General features: G+C 42.2%; 1 protein-coding gene across 9 annotated transcripts in view; it reads right to left on the bottom strand.

The window, feature by feature from the left end:
* Positions 1-20,315, bottom strand: part of Syndig1 (synapse differentiation inducing 1) — a 167,833-nt gene that overhangs the window by 87,367 nt on the left and 60,151 nt on the right. For 4 of the 9 annotated variants that reach the window (XM_032904372.1, XM_032904374.1, XM_032904375.1 and 1 more), the window contains exons 2-3: positions 19,745-19,830; positions 14,122-14,679 (exon numbers count right to left, since the gene is read on the bottom strand). In XM_032904372.1, the coding sequence (XP_032760263.1) occupies positions 14,122-14,601 (480 nt within the window). In that variant the 5' untranslated portion in view covers positions 14,602-14,679; positions 19,745-19,830. Of the gene's footprint in view, positions 1-14,121; positions 14,680-16,603; positions 17,239-19,744; positions 19,831-20,315 lie in introns of those variants that run through there. The other 5 variants (XM_032904377.1, XM_032904380.1, XM_032904378.1 and 2 more) reach the window with 2 other exon arrangements.

The raw sequence follows: 20,315 nt of genomic DNA, 5'->3' as shown, positions 1-20,315 counted from the left end.
TCCTAGACTTCAGAGCTAGTTCTGGACTCAGATGACCCCCAGAGAACTGTAATTTGTCTGGTGTTGCTGTTGGTGACTGATGCTGCCGCTGAGAAGGCAGTATGAGCAGTTGGGACATAGGTGCCTTCTATTCAGATGAACACAACTTATGTTAAAGCATGTCATTATCTCAAAAAGAATGTCAAGAAATTCCTCAACTTTTTCTTCTGCCTTTACTAGCACACTGAATATTATGACTATCTTTAGCCTTGACCTCTGAAAGCATATATTGAGTATGTATAGAAATACAAGTATTCTTACATTTTCATTGTTATAATAAAACTTGCTGGTTTATAAAGACAGGAAGGTTTTGGAGGATGAGAGTTCAAACAGCATCTCTGGTGAGGGCTCCTCTCTTCATAATGCTGTGGAGGATAGGTCTATGGTGTGAAGGACATCCATGATGAAGTAGGAATCCAGACAGTGGGAAGGTCTTCCTTTTTTATGATAATCCTCTCTTGAGAACCAAACCAGTGCAATGAGAGCCATTTAACTCTTCTGAAAGTGACACCTTCATGGCCTAAACGCTTCCACTAGTCACACTTCTCACATTAGAACATGGAGAATTAAGCTGCTGAAACACAAATTGCATGGACTGCATGCAGCCAACCCATGGCGATTATCTGTTGAGATGCTGATATACAGTTTCAGCACCCAACGGGACAGCATAGGCCTCTTGTTTGTTCGGTAGGGGTGTGTGTGTGTGTGTGTGTGTGTGTGTGTGTGTGTGTGTGTGTGTGTGTGTTTCTCTTAAAACTCTCCTAGAAGTCCCCATTATTTTTGCTTTAAGTTCTGATAACTCAAACTTCAGTTTTTCACAGTAGGGAGAGATCCTAAATGTGACAAAGAAAATTGTACTTATGGAGAGACAGTAGTCAGTCCTATAATCTCCAACTCTTGGAAGTCTAAGGGTCTAACACCACTCCCAGCCCATGCTAATGTCAGATGGGCTTGATGTTACAAGCCGACTATTGTACCTGACCCAGATGGTCCAATATACTATCCAAGGAAGAAACCATGTTGAGTTCACTTGATGAGCCCATGTATGGCTTCCTAGTCATCCCCTGAAGCAAAATTAGAGCACCTGCCTCCAGAAGCTGCCATAAACATCAAATATCTAAAATGGAACCAGTCACAATTCTCTAAGCTCAGAGAAACACCATGCAGCGGATTTGAATAATCTGTTAACAGCCAATATCTCAACACAGAAACTAGGACTTGGAGGGCATGTACCATGTTCATACCCTGTTCACAGCAGGTTCTTAGTAAGCAGCATGAATTTCTAAGACCTTCAGGGCAGATGCTTGCCTAGGGTTCCTGTAGATTGCCCTCCTTCTCTCTGTCCCTCCCTCCCTCCCTTCCTCTTTACCTCACCTCCCCCCTTCTCTTCTCTTTCACCCTTTAGTGTACAGTAGCCACCACCTCATTTCATACTTTGTACCACCAGCCTCTCTGACACAGAGATTGTTTCACAATCCTCCGTGTTATGTTCCACAGTGTAAAAGTTGGGCAGGGAACGTCACACCTGAGACTTTAAGGTTGCAATAGCACAGTGCTGCTGAATGAACTCCACTGACTGTCCCCTTGCTGCCTGCAGTCCATTGGTTTCATGGCTGCACTGACTCCCCACATTGGCCTTGCAGGCGCTCACCTATCTAACTAACAGAGGGATTTCTAAGTACTTGTGCTCTATACAAGGCACTGCTCTCTACTGGCTCTTTGCTTACAAGTGCACTTCAGGTGCACTACGAAATCCCGCTACAGACTCTGGAGATGTTTTCCAATTAACACCAGTGACCCACAACATGAACTCTGTGTCCTGAACATGTGGGTTTTAAATTAGATGGTGGATGCATTTCCTCCCTGGGTCTCACATTTCCCTGGTGACTAGTTCAAGAGAAACAATGTGTTTTTTTTCCCTAGGAGAAAAAGGAAAAGCAAAATCCTTTTTTCCAGGATCTATAGGAAACTCCAGCTTCTAAACTATCCAGACTCCCTATTATTCCTTTGGCCTCCACTTGTGAGTTAAAACATAGCCCTCATTAAAGGAAGTCCAGAAAAGAGCCGCTCAGCATGGATCTTTCTCACCTTTCTGTTCCCATATGGTACGCTTCCTTTTAAGAAAACAGCAGCCATGCAGGCTGCAATGCATGACCAGTCCTTTTTCTATAAAGGACAATCTCTATCTCCAAGACCTAATGGTTCTAACAGGCAAACTTCTCAAACAAAACACAGGGAGGAGGTGCCCCTTCTTACAATTTCAAGAGTCTAACTTTTAAAAATTTAGAGTACCGACTCTAGGTCTGTATCACCATTCACTGTCCCCTCCTAAATTTCATCTGTCCCTAGCCCCAATCTAAGCAACGTGAACTGCTTCAGATGCACAGTTCTTTTATGTTGTCAGAAGATACCGTGATATGACCTGTGAGAGGAGAAAAGAATACACACTAAGCAAAACATGTGCTCTTTGCTAAATTTATTGATGGACTTCATGGCGCTTTTGTCTATAGTATGATCAGTCTGATCAGTAATGTCTAATTCACAATATGAAGATATGTTTGCCTTCATTTTCTGGCCTATGTTTATGTGCGTAGTGTGTATGCTTGTACACATATTCAAACATGTGTGGGTACATGAGGTCTGAGGTTGGCATTGGGTATCTCTTCCCTCATAGTTGAGCCAGTTTCCCCCCCCCAACCCCCACTAATCCCGGAGTGTGCCATTTTGGCTAGTCTGGCTCGCCATCTATCAAGGATCGCCTTCTTCCCATCTTTGTGCCGAGATCATGGGTAGACTGCCACACCCACTTGGCTTTTAAGTGGATTCTGGTTGTCCTCATGCTTACAGTGCTTTACCCACTGAGCCATCATCTTTAATGACATCTTTGAATTCAAAGAATGATCTTCTATTGAAGTCTCATGTTTATTATCACTTTCTTTCTCTTTCTAATCTCTGAGGTGAGAAAAGTCACCTTTAATCTGGGCCATACCTTCTGCTGGAAGCTTATATAAGACATGGAAGAAGGAAACTTTTTCTTCTTTGCTTACATGCTTTTGTTCTGCTATCAAGTTCATTCCTTCATTTGAGCCCACTTCTTCAGGATTCCGATATGTACTGAAGACCAGCTGAGACACTCGGCCTCGTGGACTGAACAACTACTGGAGTCTTGCATCTTTTATTCATAGGCATCACTGTTGAATTAACTGGACCACAGGCTGTATGTAGGTCTTTCTAAAAAATCCCCTTTCTATATATGCAGAGAAAAATTCATTTATAATTTCTGTTACTCTAGAGAACCCTAAGAATGACATTGCCCACAGTGGGTTGGGCCCACCTACATCAATCAACACAATGCCCCACACACACGCCCATAGGTCAGGCAGGCTAACCTGGCCTAAGCAATTCTTCAGTTGAAGTTCTGTCTTCTCAATTGACTCAAGGTTATGTAAAGTTGACAATGAAAACCTAACTAGCACAACCTGTCCTAGATTTTTTGAGTATTGAGACAAGAAGACTTTAGTCAAGATGGGGAAAATTTAGTATAACTACAGTTTCATTTAGAATTAGAATTCTTTTTGCATTGTTCAAACCCGAGGATGAAAGAAGATCTGTCAGTTATGGGCTTTCCTTTTCATTGTTATTCAAACTCCATTTGTCACAATTACCATGCTAAAAAGCATGTAGCTTAGAAAGGGCAGATTGTGTGACAGTAATGATCATCTTGCAGGGACAGGAGGTTCTGTTCTCTTTGATGATTCTGTTTATTAGCTCCATAGCTATAACAGATCTTCAGCCCCTCAGGAGACTGACAATGACCCAGTAGTCACAAGGAAGGCTGCTGACCAGAGCACTACACATTCTGATTACAGTCTCTTCTGCATCCAGCAAATTTGGTTGGCACTGGGGGTCTTTGCTTAGCAGGGGGGAAGAAAATCAAGGGAATATGAACAATGACCTTGAATTCTATGACAAGAGGATGCACTGTAGGGAAAGTTTCTTCCCATCAAATGGCTTTATCACATACCTCAGTGCCTCTATTGACACATAAAAGATAAAAATGTGGAAGATGGTGACACAGTATGTGAGGAGATTCAGTAAAGAAACTGCCTACATGGCCAGTCCATTGTTAGGGAAGGTTCCTATTGAGAATAAGAGAGAAAAAATAGCCAGAGGCATCTGTAAGAGTTCAGAGCAGAGAGAAAAGAAAAAAAAAAAAAACAAAAAAACAACTGGGCATGGCCAGGGTTAGTGAAGTGGAGAGGAGGAGAGAATAGCAGAGATAGTGAGGTAGCAAGAGATAGAGGACAGAGCATACTGAAAGAGCGAGGGGTGAGAGGCAGAGGGGGAGGGGAGAGGGAGAGAGAGACTAACAAGACAGTAGATAGGAAGCATGAGCTGAAGGAAGTTTAGGGTAGAAGCGCTAAGGGCTAGGATGCTGGCATGGACTTTGATAAGTATAAAAGGTGCTTGTGATTCCGAGGGAGCGTAGACACCAGAATGGGCTTTAATGTGCTGACAGGTGCCACAGGGCTATGTCAATTGGAGAGCTTTATGTCCCTTGTGATAGAGGTAAGGGAAATAGCTCCTTTTGGGGTGGGATGCAGAAAACTCATTTCAAAATTCCTAAGGAATGGCAGCCTTTATCTGTCAGAAATCCTTCTTAGTACAGCTTCTCAATATATGAATTCATTTCTCAATATATGAATTTCCTGCAACCTAAATGTTGGTTATTGTTACTTGAGAAACAGACCTAAATTATTATCATCATCATCATCATCATCATCATCATCGTCGTCGTCATCATCGTCATCATCATCATTATCATCATCATTATTATTATTTTAGAAACAGTGTAAGGTATATATTTCAATGAATTTCCATACTCAAAATTAATCAGTCATACTATTATTCTAATTATCAAATATTTGATTATATGTATGTATATATTTCATTTCTCGGTAAACAAGGGCGGAGAACATGGCTTCATGAGTAAAATATTTGCCGTGCAAATATGAGAACCTCGATTTGAATCCCTAGAGCACACATGGAGCCGAACGTGATAGCACATGCATTTATGATCATAATGATCCTACAGAGGAATAGGGAGTTAAGATAGAAGAATCTCCAGAAACTTTTAGGCTACCTATCATGTCATATGTGTCAGAAAGAAAAAACAAACAAGAGCAAAGCAAAACAACATAAACCATTATGAGACCTTGTGTCAAACAACAGGGAAGAGAAAGAGAAAGACACACACGCACACACACACACACACACACACACACACACACATACACACACACACAAATAGATAATAAAATAATTTCTATGGTTGATGCCTTGCAAATGTTGTCTTGAAGGTGAAAGTCACTCCCAGGCCAACCAACTTTATCTGCACAGTGCCTTCTCACAGAACAAGGTGGCAATGTAGCTAGAGGACTAGAAAATTCATTTGGGGTCACAATGATATAAGATAGTTCCCTTGCACATGACCCAAATGTGATCCCAAAGAAACAGGAATGTTTAAATATAATTCTCATGGATATTTTATCTCGAGGGAAAAATATGGATAGCTTAATTTTCTAATACCATAAGCAGTGATCTGTCATATTATTTAAAGATAATTAATTTGATTAAAAATTTTAGCCCATCCATAAGCCATCTGTTCTCATTTGCTTTCCGTTGCTCTGATAAAACAATGACCAAAAGGTTAAAGAGATGGCTCAGCAGCTAAGGTCATTGGTGGTTCTTCCAAAGGACTCACATTCAATTCCCAACACCCAAATGGTGGCTCACAAAGGTCTGTAACTCTAGTTCAAGGTTACGTAATGGCATGTTTCTGGGTCTATAGGCTTTGCCCATACATGGTACACAGATATACAAGAAGACAGAATACTCGAATCTAAATGTAATCTAATCTAAATGTAAAGGAAAAAAAAAAAACAACACTAACCAAAACAAACTCAGGGAACAAAGAATGAAGGATGTATTATATCCTGCAAGTTAGTCCATCATCAAGGGAAGCCAAGTCAGGAGATCAAGAAGAAAACTGGAGGCAGGAACTGAAGCAGAAACCACAAAAGGATGCTCCTTACTCACTCATTCCCTTCGGCTCACTCAGCTACCTTCCTTATCGAGCCCAGAACTACCTGCCTAAGGATGGTACCACACACAGTGGGCTGGATCCTTCTACATAAATCAGCAATAAAGAAATGCCCCCCTCAGACATGGTCATCTGGTAAAGGAAATTTTTTAATTCAAGTTCCTTCTTCCCAGGTATCTCTAGCCTATTAGCAATAAACACTCTCTGACCGCATGCGCATGTGACACATCTGGTCCATGCCGAGATATGCGTGTCCAGAATTTCATATAATGTTCCAGCAAATCTTCACAAGAATTCTTGGAAGAAAGGTAGGATGAAGCCAAATCCAGTCTTTAGAAACTGTGCAAATAACCACAGAATGGGTGTGTAAGGCTTAGGCTGCACCGTGTTTAATATCTGACAAATGTAAGTCTCTGAGTTTGTTTGTTTGTTTATTTGTTTTTCTATTGGATTTGGGAGAATTGCTAACATTTGCAATGGCATCAGAAATCTGAAGCTTGTAAACATGGTAAAACTTAAGACATAACAATTACTGACACACTAATTAAATAGTTATGTACTGGAGATACAAAAAAAAAATTGAAACATGGTCAGCAACAGCCAGATCAGGGCTCTCACTTGTAAGAAAGGCCAACAATACACCAAAGGTATTTACTTGTGGAAAACAAATGCATTTGAATAAGAACAGATCCTGCTGTTCTGCTGTTCTTGTGGGCTGCTCTATGTCTTCTCCCAGTATGGTGCCAGAAGCATTTCAGGGTTGGTTAAAGAAACTAGGAGATTTACTGGCCGGGAAGGATTAAACTGATGGAAGCAGAAAGTGGAGAACCATGCCCAGTTATAAAGGAGGGGGTGGGGAGTGTAAGACTGTAGTCTTGGATCAAGTGTCAAATTGAGTCTAGTCAAAAATGTAATATAGCTCCTGGAAACGAGAGAACCATAGAGATGCTTACTGTTCATGCAGGCTGATCTTGGGGCAAAACACAGCATAAAGCAAGAGGGAGCAAGGTAGATCATGGACTCTAGGACAAGCTGAAAACTGCTGGAGTATAACCCCAAAACACAGCCTCTGTGGGCACATTGAAAGCACCATCTGTTAGAGTCAGATTCTAACCATAATGATCTTTTTTTTTTTTTTTAAGTTTTCTTTTTTTTTTTTAATTAGACATTTTTTTTATTTACATTCCAAATGTTATTCCCTTTCCCAGTCCATAAGCCCCCCATCCTCTCCCCCTCCCCCATACAGGTGTTCCCCCCAATCCATCCCCCTTAAACCACCCCGACATTCCCCTACACTGGGGGTCCAATCTTGGCAAGACCAAGGGCTTCCCCTTCCACTGGTGCCCCAACAAGGCCATCCTCTGCTACATCTGCAGTTGGAGCCCTGGGTCAGTCCATATATAGTCTTTCAGTAGTGGTTTAGTCCCTGGAAGCTCTAGTTGGTTGGCATTGTTGTTCTTATAGGGTTACAAGCCCCTTCAGCTCTTTCAATCCTTCCTCTAATTCCCCCAAAGGGGGTCCTGTTCTCAGTTAAGTGGTTTGCTGCTGGCATTGACCTCTGTATTGGACATGCTCTGGATATGTCTCTCAGGAGAGATCTATAATCCCAGAAAGTCAGTCATAGTGGAAAAGGGGAGAAGCAGGGAGAGAAAGCCAAACACAACTGGAGTAATATCATTGGTTAAATACCACAGAAGAAAAGAATGTGCACATTTAACCAAGGAAAGTCACTAACAAATCAAATAACAGTAAGTAAGAGAAAGGGCTAAATAATTTACATCTCAAATAAAAATCTAGAAAGCATGACCCATATTTAGGGCTAACAAAGAAGTCTGGAGAACATGACTGGGTAGGCATAGATGTACATTTGGTAGGAAAAGAAAGATTCCAATGCAGCTACTGCAAATACATTCCTAGACTAAAGGAATGTAATAATAAATTCCCTTATTTAAGAAAAAGGAAGCCACATTTCAGAATATAGAAAAAGATAATGACAATGATTCAACATCTTATTAATAAAAGGAGAGAAACTAGTATGGAGTCATTAAAGAGCAAATTGAAGATGTAATCTGAAATGAAATAAAATAATAAAAATCTTTCTCAAGAGAGACTCAACCTGATCTTGAGAGACTGATTTAGTACCTAACTTGGACAGAGGAAGAACAATGTTCAAGGAGAGTGACTAGCACATCAGCATATTTACCACAGCTAACACCACCCTTAATTGTGAAATCGTCCCTTCTCTCACCCCGATCAGAAAAGGCGAGGTGGATTTCTTAGCTAACTTTCTTTAAGGTTCACCGTCTTCTTTTTGAAGAGTCAATGCAATGATGTAAACAGAAACCAATGACAATAAAAAAAAAAAGAAAGAAAAGAAAAGAAAATTCTTCCAACTCACCCTACACAAGTTAGCCCAAGTTCCCCCGACCATATTGTTATATGATTAATCCCTCATATTTGAAGCCAGGAAAACCAATTTTCAAAAGTACCATTTATCATTTTCTGAATTTGTTTTTCCTTCCTTTTGGGTCAAAACTGTCTGGTCCTGCTCACATTCTTTTACTCTCCTCAATTGTCTTTGAGGACTCTCCACTTTCCTGCACAGGTATAACTGCACATAGCAGTAGTTCATTGTAGTTGTTGTCACATGAGTCACAAGTCTTTTAATGGAAGCACAAACAAAAGTCTCAGAGAGCCCAGGCTGGGGGTTCTCAGAGGCCAAGAAGAGGCCAGTGCCAAGTCCAGCCTTATCTCTTTGTTATCAATTGTTTTTTGCCATAGTATACTCCCTCTCTAAAACAAACAAACAAACAAACAAACAAACAAACAAACAAACAAAGCAAAACAACCATTACGGTCATCAGGAGTCAAGTATCGAGAGTTAGCAGATCTGCCTCAGCTCCAAAGGTTCGAGCAAAGCCAATTTGTATGATGCTGGAAAGGCTTCTAGCATGTATGAGCCTTCACTAGGGAGAGACCTTAGTATTCCGTTTTTGGTGTTGGAAGCATTATATGACACAATTTGCAAAGTGCCTAGCATGGAGCCAGTACTCTGTGAGTGCCCACCGAGTGGCTTCCCCGGGACTCCTTTATACAACAATGAAGAAAAGGCTCAAAGCTTACAAGCAGGTTTAGACAGTGTTCTATCTGCTTCAGGATTTGAATAGGTGTGCATTGAAACAAGTCGACAATGAGGTGTCTTTGGACACAGGTTGGCACTTCTGACAGCAGGAGGGCCCTCCTGCTGGAGTGAAGCCCTCCTGCAATGGATTCTATCCACTTCACCCCATGACTTTAATTTTCAATTGTATGTTTCATAGAATTGCTTTATTATGTGCCCCTGTAATCTTGCTGCTTGAGCTTCTTTGCATGAAGCGTGAAGTGGCTTCCTGCTGTAGGTACTCCTGGAAGCTTCAAGTTTTAGCTGAGGGCTGGGAATCAGATGAAGCAATGGTCTCATCCCTTCCCAGCACTCAGTTAAAATCTGCAGCTTCCTACTGCCAGGAAGGAGGTCCTGAGGGGTTGGACACCAAACCCAATTATTACCATCCGGCCTCTCCTGAAGAAACCAGTAATATGCCTGTCCAGTGCTACTGTGTAGTGTGCAGTCCTAAAAATTACTGAGATCCCTAAGTTCTCCCTCATTTCATATCACATCACAGCCTTCTCCAGTTGTTAACCAGTAGGAGGAAAGATGGCAAACACTTCATAGAACAGTGAAACCTTCCACAGGTCTTCTTGAAACTCACTGTAAAACCCATGTATGACATTCACACAAACACGAAGGCAAACAAAAGACAAAAACTCCATATGTTGTCTCAAAATTGTGGCTCTCTCTTGGATCCAGAATTGCCTAGTACAAAAGAAGAGCTGGCGAGCATCTTGCCACCCAGCACCCACGAGCTCCACCTTTTAACCATCCTGTTGAAGAGAGTTCTAAAGGTCACCTCCATCTCGGTAGCCAACAGGAAACCAACATTATGAAGCACAGCTCCCAAGCCAAGCTCATCTCAAAGTGTTGGCCTCACAGGAAACGCTTGTTTTAAGTCACTAAATCTTGAAGTGATGTGGTACACAGCAAATGCTAGCCAACACCTATCTGTTGATTACTTCCTAGAATGGGGTAAACCCACAGAACAGTTAATACATTTTAAAATTTCCTTTCTGTTAGGATAACCCACCCCAACACATATTGTAAGGAATGTCCCTGTACTCTCAATTTCTAATTGCTGTGCCGGAAGTACTGGCTGTTGGATGTCTGTAAAAAGAAAAGACAAGTTGCCATAGTGAAAGTCACCAATCACCATAGCTCCCAATGCCAATTGGATGAGTACAGAGTGTGACTTTTGCATAATTAAGAGCTGGAGAAGAGCAGAAGGAGCAGAGTAAGACAAAGGCAGAGAGAAGAGAGACAGAAACCTGGAGAGGAATGGAGAGAAGTAGAGCACGGAGAGAGCCATTTGACCCACTGGCAGTGGCAGAGAACTCATGTTAAGCTTAGGTGGGCTAACTGAGAAACTGCCCCAGAAAACAGGCCATCAGCCTTATATTATACAGATGTCTCTGTATCATTACTATTAAACCTCAAGCCAGTCACCCAAGAAAACCTCTGCAATATCTTTCTTTCTTTTTTTAAATTTCTTTTTTATTCAGAAAAATGTAACAAAAAGCAGGAATGACAGGCTGTTGTTATACCTAAGAATGCTTTTGAGAACATGTCTTTGTTTTCCTAGACTTCTTGAAGGACCCACTAACCACTCTGGGTAGCTTCTTAATATTCACCACTTGGGTGTTAAACACTTTTGAGAAATTGAGAGTGGCTATACTATATCCTGAATTATTGTCCTCAGAGTACACAGAGTACTGGGGCATGCACTGTCTTAGTCTGGGTGAGCTCCATAGAGATTAACCAGAAAGTCTGTCTAAAATGACAAGTAAACATTTTAAACCCTGCTTTTCCATCAATGTTATTGGGAAGGCCCTTCATCTGATCAAAGTAGAAATGGCACTGTATTGTTATAAAGTAGAGAAAGACTACTCTAGAATGTAAACACAGAGTAACACTACTACTATGAGTAAATATTCCTGTTACCTGATTTCTTAAAACAATTGTTTCTGAGGGTTGCCAATGCCACTGCTAGGACAGAGCAAAGCCTTTGGCTGGTACAGCTCATTTTCTAAGGCACCTGTGCTGTTACCCATCAAAGGTCTGGATTTATCACACTAGGTAGGTTGGTCCCTCTTAACACCCCCTACTAATTTTTAACTCAAGAGACTGTGTCTGGGTAGATGTCAGACCTCTCCAGACTTAAAAAAAAAAAAAAAAAAAGATCAAAAACCCAGATTGCTAGGATCATTGTGAATTAATGGGAGCCAGGTTAGAAATCGATTGCCAAGAATATGTATACTGATGTAGCAAGAATCACCAAACTGCTTTAAAATACTGGTTGTTTAGTTGCAAGCTCAGCCAGATACCAATAGAGGTATTAAGGTGGAAGAGAATTCTTAGGCTTTTCTGAAGCCTCAGAAGTTGACTGAGGCTTAAAGAGATACATAATCACCTCTTCAGCTCTTAATGATCTTGACATAATCAATAATTCAATATATATATATATGCATGTATCAGGAGGGAGGGGGGAATAAAGCACACATAATAAAATGGCATAATGGAAGCATCCAGAAACTTTTTAAAGATTCAGTGTAGCCAGTATCCCAGACCATAATTGCAAGGACATAGTATACCTGTGAGCTGATTTTCCAGAAACTCTTATCATAGCCAATCAGTGACAAATTTCACTTTCGAAGTGCTTCTTCCCACAGCTACTGCTGTCTTGATTTCTTCTTTCCATCCCTTACAATAATAGGGCTCTGTGCTCCAGCTTGCTATGTCTCCACTATCTTCCCCACATCCTCTTCCCATTCTGTAGCTACAGCAGCTTCCCCAAAATAATCTTGTCTGTCTTAGTTAGGATTAATATGTCTGTGATGGAAGATTATGACCAAAGCGACTTGGAGAGGAAAGAGTTTATTTTGCTTACAATGGTGTATCAAAGCAGTAAGAGCATAAACATACTGGGATGAAACTTGCAGAGAGAAACTGATGCAGGGCCATGAATGGGTGCTGTTTATGAGCTTGTACATCATAGCTTGCCCAGCCTGCCTTCTTATAGACTCCAAGAACATCTTCCAGGGATGGCACCGCCCACTGTGGGCTAGGCCTTTCGCTATCAGACATTGAGAAAACACCTTTCAGTCCTGCCTACAGCCTGATATTATGGAGGCATTTTCTTAATTGAAGTTCCCCCCATCAAATGGCTTCACCTTGTGTCAAAATGACATCAAACTGCCCAACACATTGTCACAGCCTTCCTGCCTGGAATCCTCCCCTGGTTCTCAGCAGCCGAAGGCAGAAAGTCAACGCCTGCAGGCTCAGTTTCTCTGTGTGGTGTCCCGCTTTCCCTGTGCTGTTTTGAAGATTAAGCTTTAGCATGTCCTGATTCTCTGTCACTCCACACAAGCAGCTTGGACCACAGGGTGTGGCACAGTAGGGCCACTAGAGTCAAGCTGTATAAAAGGAATAGATGGGCTTGGTCTCCCTAGTTATGCCACTGTTTCTTACAGCTACCCTGGGCTTCTCACTGCTCTTCCCTTTTATAGCATAGAACCCATTTTCCCCTTAGATCATTAAGATTTGGATGGCAGGACCCCATGTTTCTCTCCAGCAGGTTTCCTCCATACTCATCACGCCACGCAGTTCTTAGGATTTCCATTCAATTCTATTCAGAGTGAATTGCTTCTGTGCTACCCTATCTTGCACAATCACCCATCAAGCCTCCATACATTTGCTCTTAAGATATAAGATAGGAGTTCCACTTCAGTAATGATCTTGGACATCTTTTTACTCAAACCACAATGGCAGACCCACATGGCCTTTGGGAACTATTTTCAGAGCCAACGGTTTGCTCCTTCGTCAGAAGTTCTGGTTCAAATTAATGTGGCACTTGTGGTGCTTGCTTCCCAGACTCACACAAAGGCTAGAAATTAGTCACTTACTGTTGGCCAAACCATGAGACTTTGGAAAATAGCAGACACTTGCAACAGCCATTAGTACAGAAGCCAAAGCACCCATCTTTTAGCTTCCCTCAGGTTCTAGCTGGCCTCATGCCCTTCTTTCCCTGTCAGTGTCACAAGATGGTATAAAGGTCTCTGCTTATGTGGGTGACTATTCAGAGACCTGTCAGTGGGTCTCACAGGCTTTCTTCCTAGACACTGTACTCAAGATACAGTAGAAAATGCTCAGCTCTCTACTCTTTCTGCAGAGCCATATTCCTTCAATGACTCTCATACATCACATGACTAGTAACCTCTGTGCTCTATCTCACAGAGTCTCTGTTCATCAGTAGTCTTTATGTGTGTAATTCAAATGTCCGCACTTGCACCAGCTAATAAAGAGGTAAGGTATGCTGGGTTCAGGGACATAGTTCAATGGACCAATATTTTCCCAGTATTGTGAGAAGTCCTAGGCTTAATTCTCCCTTTTAAATTTCTATTGTTTCTTCTTAAGAGTTCTGAAATAACAATGATCTACTAGTAGAAACTTCCCATGTTAAACAGAGGGACCCACCATGACAGTAAAACACTTCTCCACTTGTTCCCATACCAGGTGTCTCTAGCCTCACATATCCCTCTCTCTTGTTATTCAGTGGCAGTGTCCCCACAGCCCACCATCCCACAGAGCTCTGTTGCCCTACCCACAGAGCTATTACCTCACATCACCCTTACCCAGAACCACTGCCACAGCTCCCAACCTTTTCCCATTCCTTCCATCTTCCCCAAAAGCTCAGAAGTAAAGTAGTACTGAGAATACCTTCTGCGTTTTTGCATAATTTCATTCCCAGGCCTTTGCTAAGTACTCACAGGTAACTTCCAGGTCCCACCACCCCAATCCCAAAAGGTTCCCAATAAGCACATCATCTGACCTCCAGCTCCTGTAACTCCTCCTCTTCCTCCACATCATAGGACAGGGTGTGGATTTTGATGTCATCCCCTGAGAGGTCGATGAATTTCCCATCGGGGTACTCCAGGCTGTCTTTGGTGGGTGACCGGTCCTCAATGAAGGTGGTCTCACAGCAGTCAGTGGCTACACCATCCCCCCAGGATCGGAGTACACCATCTGAGTATAGAATGATGTTGGGACGATAGTGGGAGTCCACGGACTGCTGCAGTGTGTTTGGGTCCAGCAGCTGCTGCACAGGATCACTTCTGCCTCCTTCCAGGCTGCCTGGTGCCGCACTGGCCACTAGCCTGTGGCTCTGGTACTGCGGTGCTGGGTAAACAGACACCAGACCATCCCTGCTCTCAGCCATGAAGTTTCTGGTGTTAATTAAGCCATTCCTTTTGCCAGCATCACTGATCTTACTGTGTACCAGAACACTCTTCTGCTCAACGATGCCATCCATGATAGACTCCCTCCCTGCTTGGTGTCAGGCTAGCAGGCTGTATTCACAGGTCACACAAGCCCCATAGGACCCATTTCCCTGGAGGAGCAGGAAACAGAGAGTGAAAATTATGACAAAGTCATCACACAGACCCACACTGCGTCCGAGTTTACTAGTCATCTGATGTGCGTAGTAGCTATGGAGTCAGACAAATACACAGTCCATCCTGTTCTGTGAATTTTAAAAAGGCCCCATTAAAGCAAAATCTAGATTAAGCCAGAAATCTATTACCTGCATCTCTATGAAGTCTTTGCTTCCTAATAGAGGAAGCTGCAGGAACTCGATCTACTGCAGCCCTACAGAAGCCTCTGCCTGCCAGCAGACATCCTGAAACTCCCGAGAAACTCAATCACATTAGCATCCCAATGGTCTACAGAGAAATAGAATTGTTTGTCTGTAATGGGGATTGACTCTTCCAAGTACACAACCATTCATTCATGCAGGAGAACACACCAAAGGAAGACACAGTTTAAAATGATAGCCTGTGCAGACATAAAAAATCAATACAGTAAGACCGTGCCACTAGGCTGTATGGGACACAGTCCCACTGAAGGCACACTTCATGCACACAGGCGTGAATTCTTAGGTATCTAGTAGGATAGGCACTGAATTCATTCATAAACACAGACTCCAAATTACTCCTCCTTAGACTATGTTATTGAGTCTTGCATGATATAGAAAGGAAGACTGAGAGAGAAAGGAAGGAGAGGAAGGAATCGAAGCTGAGGACTCTAAAAAACGTAATGAGTGCATTATCTCACATTGCATTTTAATAGCCATTATATATAATAACATATCACATAGGTTAAGGAGATGGCACAATTAGAAAAGTGGTTGCCATGCACGCATAAGGACCCGTGTTTGATCCCAAAAACCCACATAAAAGCAAACAAACAAACAAGCAAACAAATGCCAGGTGTGGTGGGACAGAGGCAGGAGGATCTCTCGAGATTGCTGCTCAGCCAGACTAACTAGATCAGCCAACTCCAAGTTCAATGAGAGACCCTGTCTCAAAAACTAAGTTGGAAAATGATCAAGGACGGCATCTGATAGCAGCACCTGACCACCACATACATATGCACACGCACATATACACATGAACATGGATACACCCATAAATGTGTCATCTCAGGGGAGTCAAGCACTAACATTTTCTATAGCGTTTATGCATTTTCTAATCACAGATGTTTGACTTTATGTGGTAGCAAATACAGTATTGAAAACTGCATCCTGACTAAAGGAAGAGTGGTGGAGTGGACCTTTGTGACTGAAAAGTTCTGAGATCAGATACAAAGAGCAAAGTCAAAGTGCAACATATGCACTGAGAGATAATAAGAACTATTAATGTGGAACCATGTACAGTTTAAGAGAGATCACAATGCATTATTGCCTCTGTTTTGACATATCTAACTGTAGAAATGTTTTAAAATTTGAGAACTAAATTCTTGAATTAAGCTAGTTGGAGAGTTTTTACGAGGTGACCACACTACACCAACACACCAAGAGTCACATGTTTGAGGACTATATCTATCTTCCACATCTTTCAGGAAACCACAATATGTTTCTGCAATATTTGTGGGCAGATCTTTCTCCTTCTACAGTGTAGTCACTGGCTCGCCCTCCAGTGTATCACTCTGCTCTGATGGGTGTACTAGCAAGCCTAGAGAAGTCTTGAAGATCCGGCTTCTCACAAAGAGTTTCCTCTGTCTAGTCCTTATAATATCTTGCTAGCAGACACTGATTGCATTTCCTCAAATTCAGCTTCTTCCACTGACCTGTATGCTCTTGAATAACCAGAAGTAACCGTTCTATTGGCTGGTGAGTTCCTATCACCTGTCCTTGACTTTTTCTATTTTCTCTTGTGATTTCTATTTTGTTCTTCTGGCCAATTTGATAGCTGCCGAGGTTGTCATTCTTCTACTCAGACATGAACTTAGAATCAAGGAATCAGTGGCATATTTACCCTTTCTTAAATTAGGTATGGAGTCAGCTGTCAGGTACTGCGTGATAAAATAAAATATCTCCCATATTATGCAACTAGAATAAGTCCTAGTATCGTCTCCCTGAGTTGGCTGTGCACTAGCAGTGGGTTTGACATTATGGTTGAGGCAGATATGGCTTCATTTCTTTTAGATTCCATGTAGTTTGCTGCTCAAAGTCTTGCTGACATATCGCAGCCTCAGTGCAACCTGGGAGTTGGTTAGAAATGTAAAAGAGCTGAGGTATAGCTTAGGGAAATGGAGCATACTTAGAAAACATTGGGTCCTGGGTCCATGGTCTCCTCTATACATGTGCACAGGACACCTGAACACCAGAAGCTGCAACAGAATACATACCTCTTGAATCACAAACTGCATGCCTGTATATCTCAGTCTGCACACGAAGGCTTAAGGCTTAGTGAGGCAGGCAGTGATAGGTTTACAGTATTCCATAGCAGTATTATTACTGTGGGATAAGTTGCTTGGTTTTACAGTTGATTATTTTCATCTTGTGTTATTGTTTTGAGATTATAACATAATTACAATAATTTCCCCTTCCCTTACCTCCCCTCTAAGCTCTCTAATACATTCCTCCCATTCTTTTTCAAACCCAAGGCATCTTGTCTATTGTTATTGTACACACACACACACACACACACACACACACACACACACACACACTCGTAAAAGCCTCCTAGAAGGCACCTATGTGTAAAGAAGTTGTGATGAGGCAAGCTGAGGAGTCACCTCCAGTGCCTGGTAAATTCTACAGGGCAGCTTCTCAGTTGTCCTCACTCATTAGGAGGCAAACCTATTTGGTGGCAAGACTCAGTTTAACTTCTCCAGTCCCCTGCCACAGGCTCTTTATGTAGGAGACAGGCCTGGTACACTGGTGCAGAGTCACAGATCCAGTACATAAAAGACAAACTCAAAACATAGCTGGCTCAACTCCATTTTCTCCTAAGTTTAATGAGGCAACTATTTACCTGAAACTTCTTTTGAAGAATCACTGGAAACCTGCTATCAGGTTCCTCCAGTAGAAAACCCACCAAAAGAAAAGGTAGCAAAGGAAAGAGAACACACCGAGGGAGCTAAGGAAGACAGAGCTCTTGCGTCATCTCTATTCCCCCTTTGCTTGGTTCCCAAGCTTATTTGGTTATTGATTCTTTATGCTTCTGCAGTTGTTACTCTAGACCTAGATTCTCTCTCCACATAGCTCTCCTTCTGTCTCCCTTTTCATAAAGCTGTCCCCCTTGCTTCATCCCATAATTACCATTTAGGAATCAGGTTCTGTTGTTGGTAGTGATGATCCCACAGAGACTCAGCTACTCTGCCCAACTGGTCAGATGAAGTTTTATTTACAAATCAAGAAATATATTACTGTGTGCTCCTGTTGCTGCCCTGTATGAAACAATGAAACAGGAACTCCAACTCTCTGTTTTTTTGTTTCTCTCTCTCTCTCTCTCTCTCTCTCTCTCTCTCTCTCTCTCTCTCTCTTGTTCGTGTGTGTGTGTGTGTGTGTGTGTGTGTGTGTGTGTGTGTGTTGGGAGTTACTTTTAATTCATCAAAGCATAATTAATAGAGATGTTTATAAAAGGTCTTCGGATATATTCATGTTCGCACATTTAAAAATATATGAACAATGACATTTGAGGTCATGGCCAATCAAGCCAACCATCTCTGTCCTAAGAGCTGTGTAAAGGTTCTGCTGGCAGCAGATTTTCTGAGTGACTATCTTGGAAGCTGACTGCATTTCAAGACCTCAAGTTAAACTTTCTCTTCCACCAACTCTGTCCCACGGGCTGAGATTCAGAGTATCCATTCCTCACTCTCCCTGGAGCCTGGATCTGTTTTAAACTGGCCATTGAATGTTTAAAACTCCCTCAGGAGATATTGTCCTCATTTGGCATCCAATAATTCCCATGTCATTACTTTCTGCCCCCAAATTCCCATGTGGTTCACTTCAAATATCTTTTTCTCTCAAAGGAAAGCCACCCACCACAATTCAGTGTCCCATTGAATCTATCACAGTGTTCCTTGACACAGCTCCCTGGTCAGACCCACCCTTTCAGCTACCTTCTCACTTCCACAGACAAGCCCTACAGCCTTCTCCTGCTCCCTAAGTGCCTGAAGAATAGTAAGTAGTCTTTGGTCGATAATAACCAACATTGGTGAAAATGAAACATTACTCTTATTCAATGAAGAAAAATCTCTTGTTCAATAAGTGACCCACAGATCTGTCCAATAGATGTGGAAAAGATACTATGCTGTGAAGATGATACTGTGAAATCCAGAGACTTCTTTTGACTCATAAATAAAATTCATTTGCAAAGAAGCTTAGCCAGAGAATCTGTGTTTCTTAGCAGGAAGCGTATCACGATACAATCATCTAGAACAAGCAATCTCTTAGAACTTGCCTTTGGCAAGAAAAGCTGCCATTTGAGTTACATCAACAAGGTGTTGGGACAGATGCCAGCAGAGAGCATCAAGCCACTATGGACTTGATTAGGAAATGAGATGGTTCTATTCATTTTAGTATGGTTTGTATTGCTACAGTAAAACACTCGAGGTTGGATAGCTTTTAAAAAGAGGTAAGCATGGCTCGTGAATCTGGTGTCCAATGGGTCCAAATATCATGATGTCAGCCTCCTGGTGAAAGCAAAAAGGCATGGAAGGGCCAAGCACACAAAATAGTGTAGCTTTATAATATGCTTTTGGGAGTACTGATCCAGTTTTGGTTCCTTCCCGAGAGACAGCACTGATCTGTTTGTGACAGTAGAGCCCCTGTGAACTAAATACCTTCCTCGAAGCCTGGCCTGTTAGTGGCACCTCAATGTCTCCATAAAAGTATCTTTGCATGAACTTCCATGCATGGACCTTTGGGGAATGAACCGCATTAAACACAGCACTGCCAGATCTCTAGTTTATTTAAGGTTGATGATATCTAAAGACCATAGATATGCTGATTTTAGCTTTCTAGAGCGGAACTGAAACCACCAGTCAGCAAATAAGAACCATCTATTAGCGCAAGTGAAAGCCAGTGTTGAGTTGAGGACAAGATGTTTCGAAGGAGCCCAGTCAGCTCCTCAGAGTACGGTTGGACTCAACTACCAATGCAAACTCACCTGTAAAAGGGTCTTAATAGGCAGTCCAGATTATCTCTCACGAACAGGTGAAAGAAGGAAGTGGCCAGGCATCAAGCCACCAGAACCTGGCAAGGACAAAAAGGCACAACTATACATCGACTTGACTAAAATTCACTGGCACAAACTGAGTGAATATGCTGGGTGAGGTGTCACGGACACCCTGGTTGTAATGCTGCTCACAGCGCAAGAGAAAGACAGGCTTGCCCAAGTGCTGTGGTGTGACAAGGGCTAGGGACAAGGTGAAATGTGCCTGGTAGGAAGAAGCATATGGACAGTAACCTAGTTTGGGGATAAAGATCTTCCATTTAAGGAAAGCCCTGAGGAGTGGGGTGGAGTTAGTTTGGTCACAAAGAGAATCCACATGATCCATGCCATATGCTTAGAGCCTTGAGGCATGGAATAGACGGGAAAAAGGCCAGGGAAGCTGGACCATATACTTTATAGAGTAGAAAAGGGGGAGATGAGCAAGAGCTCCAGGATGTAGACAGCAGACCCAGATCTTGCTCTGCTCAGTGTATAATGACAGAGGAAAGAGTGCAGGATTGAGACT

The sequence above is a fragment of the Rattus rattus genome, chromosome 5 (assembly GCF_011064425.1).
Source record: "Rattus rattus isolate New Zealand chromosome 5, Rrattus_CSIRO_v1, whole genome shotgun sequence".
NCBI lineage: Eukaryota > Metazoa > Chordata > Mammalia > Rodentia > Muridae > Rattus > Rattus rattus.
The sequence above is the reverse complement of the archived record's forward strand: the minus strand, read 5'-3'. Positions and strand labels throughout refer to the sequence as shown.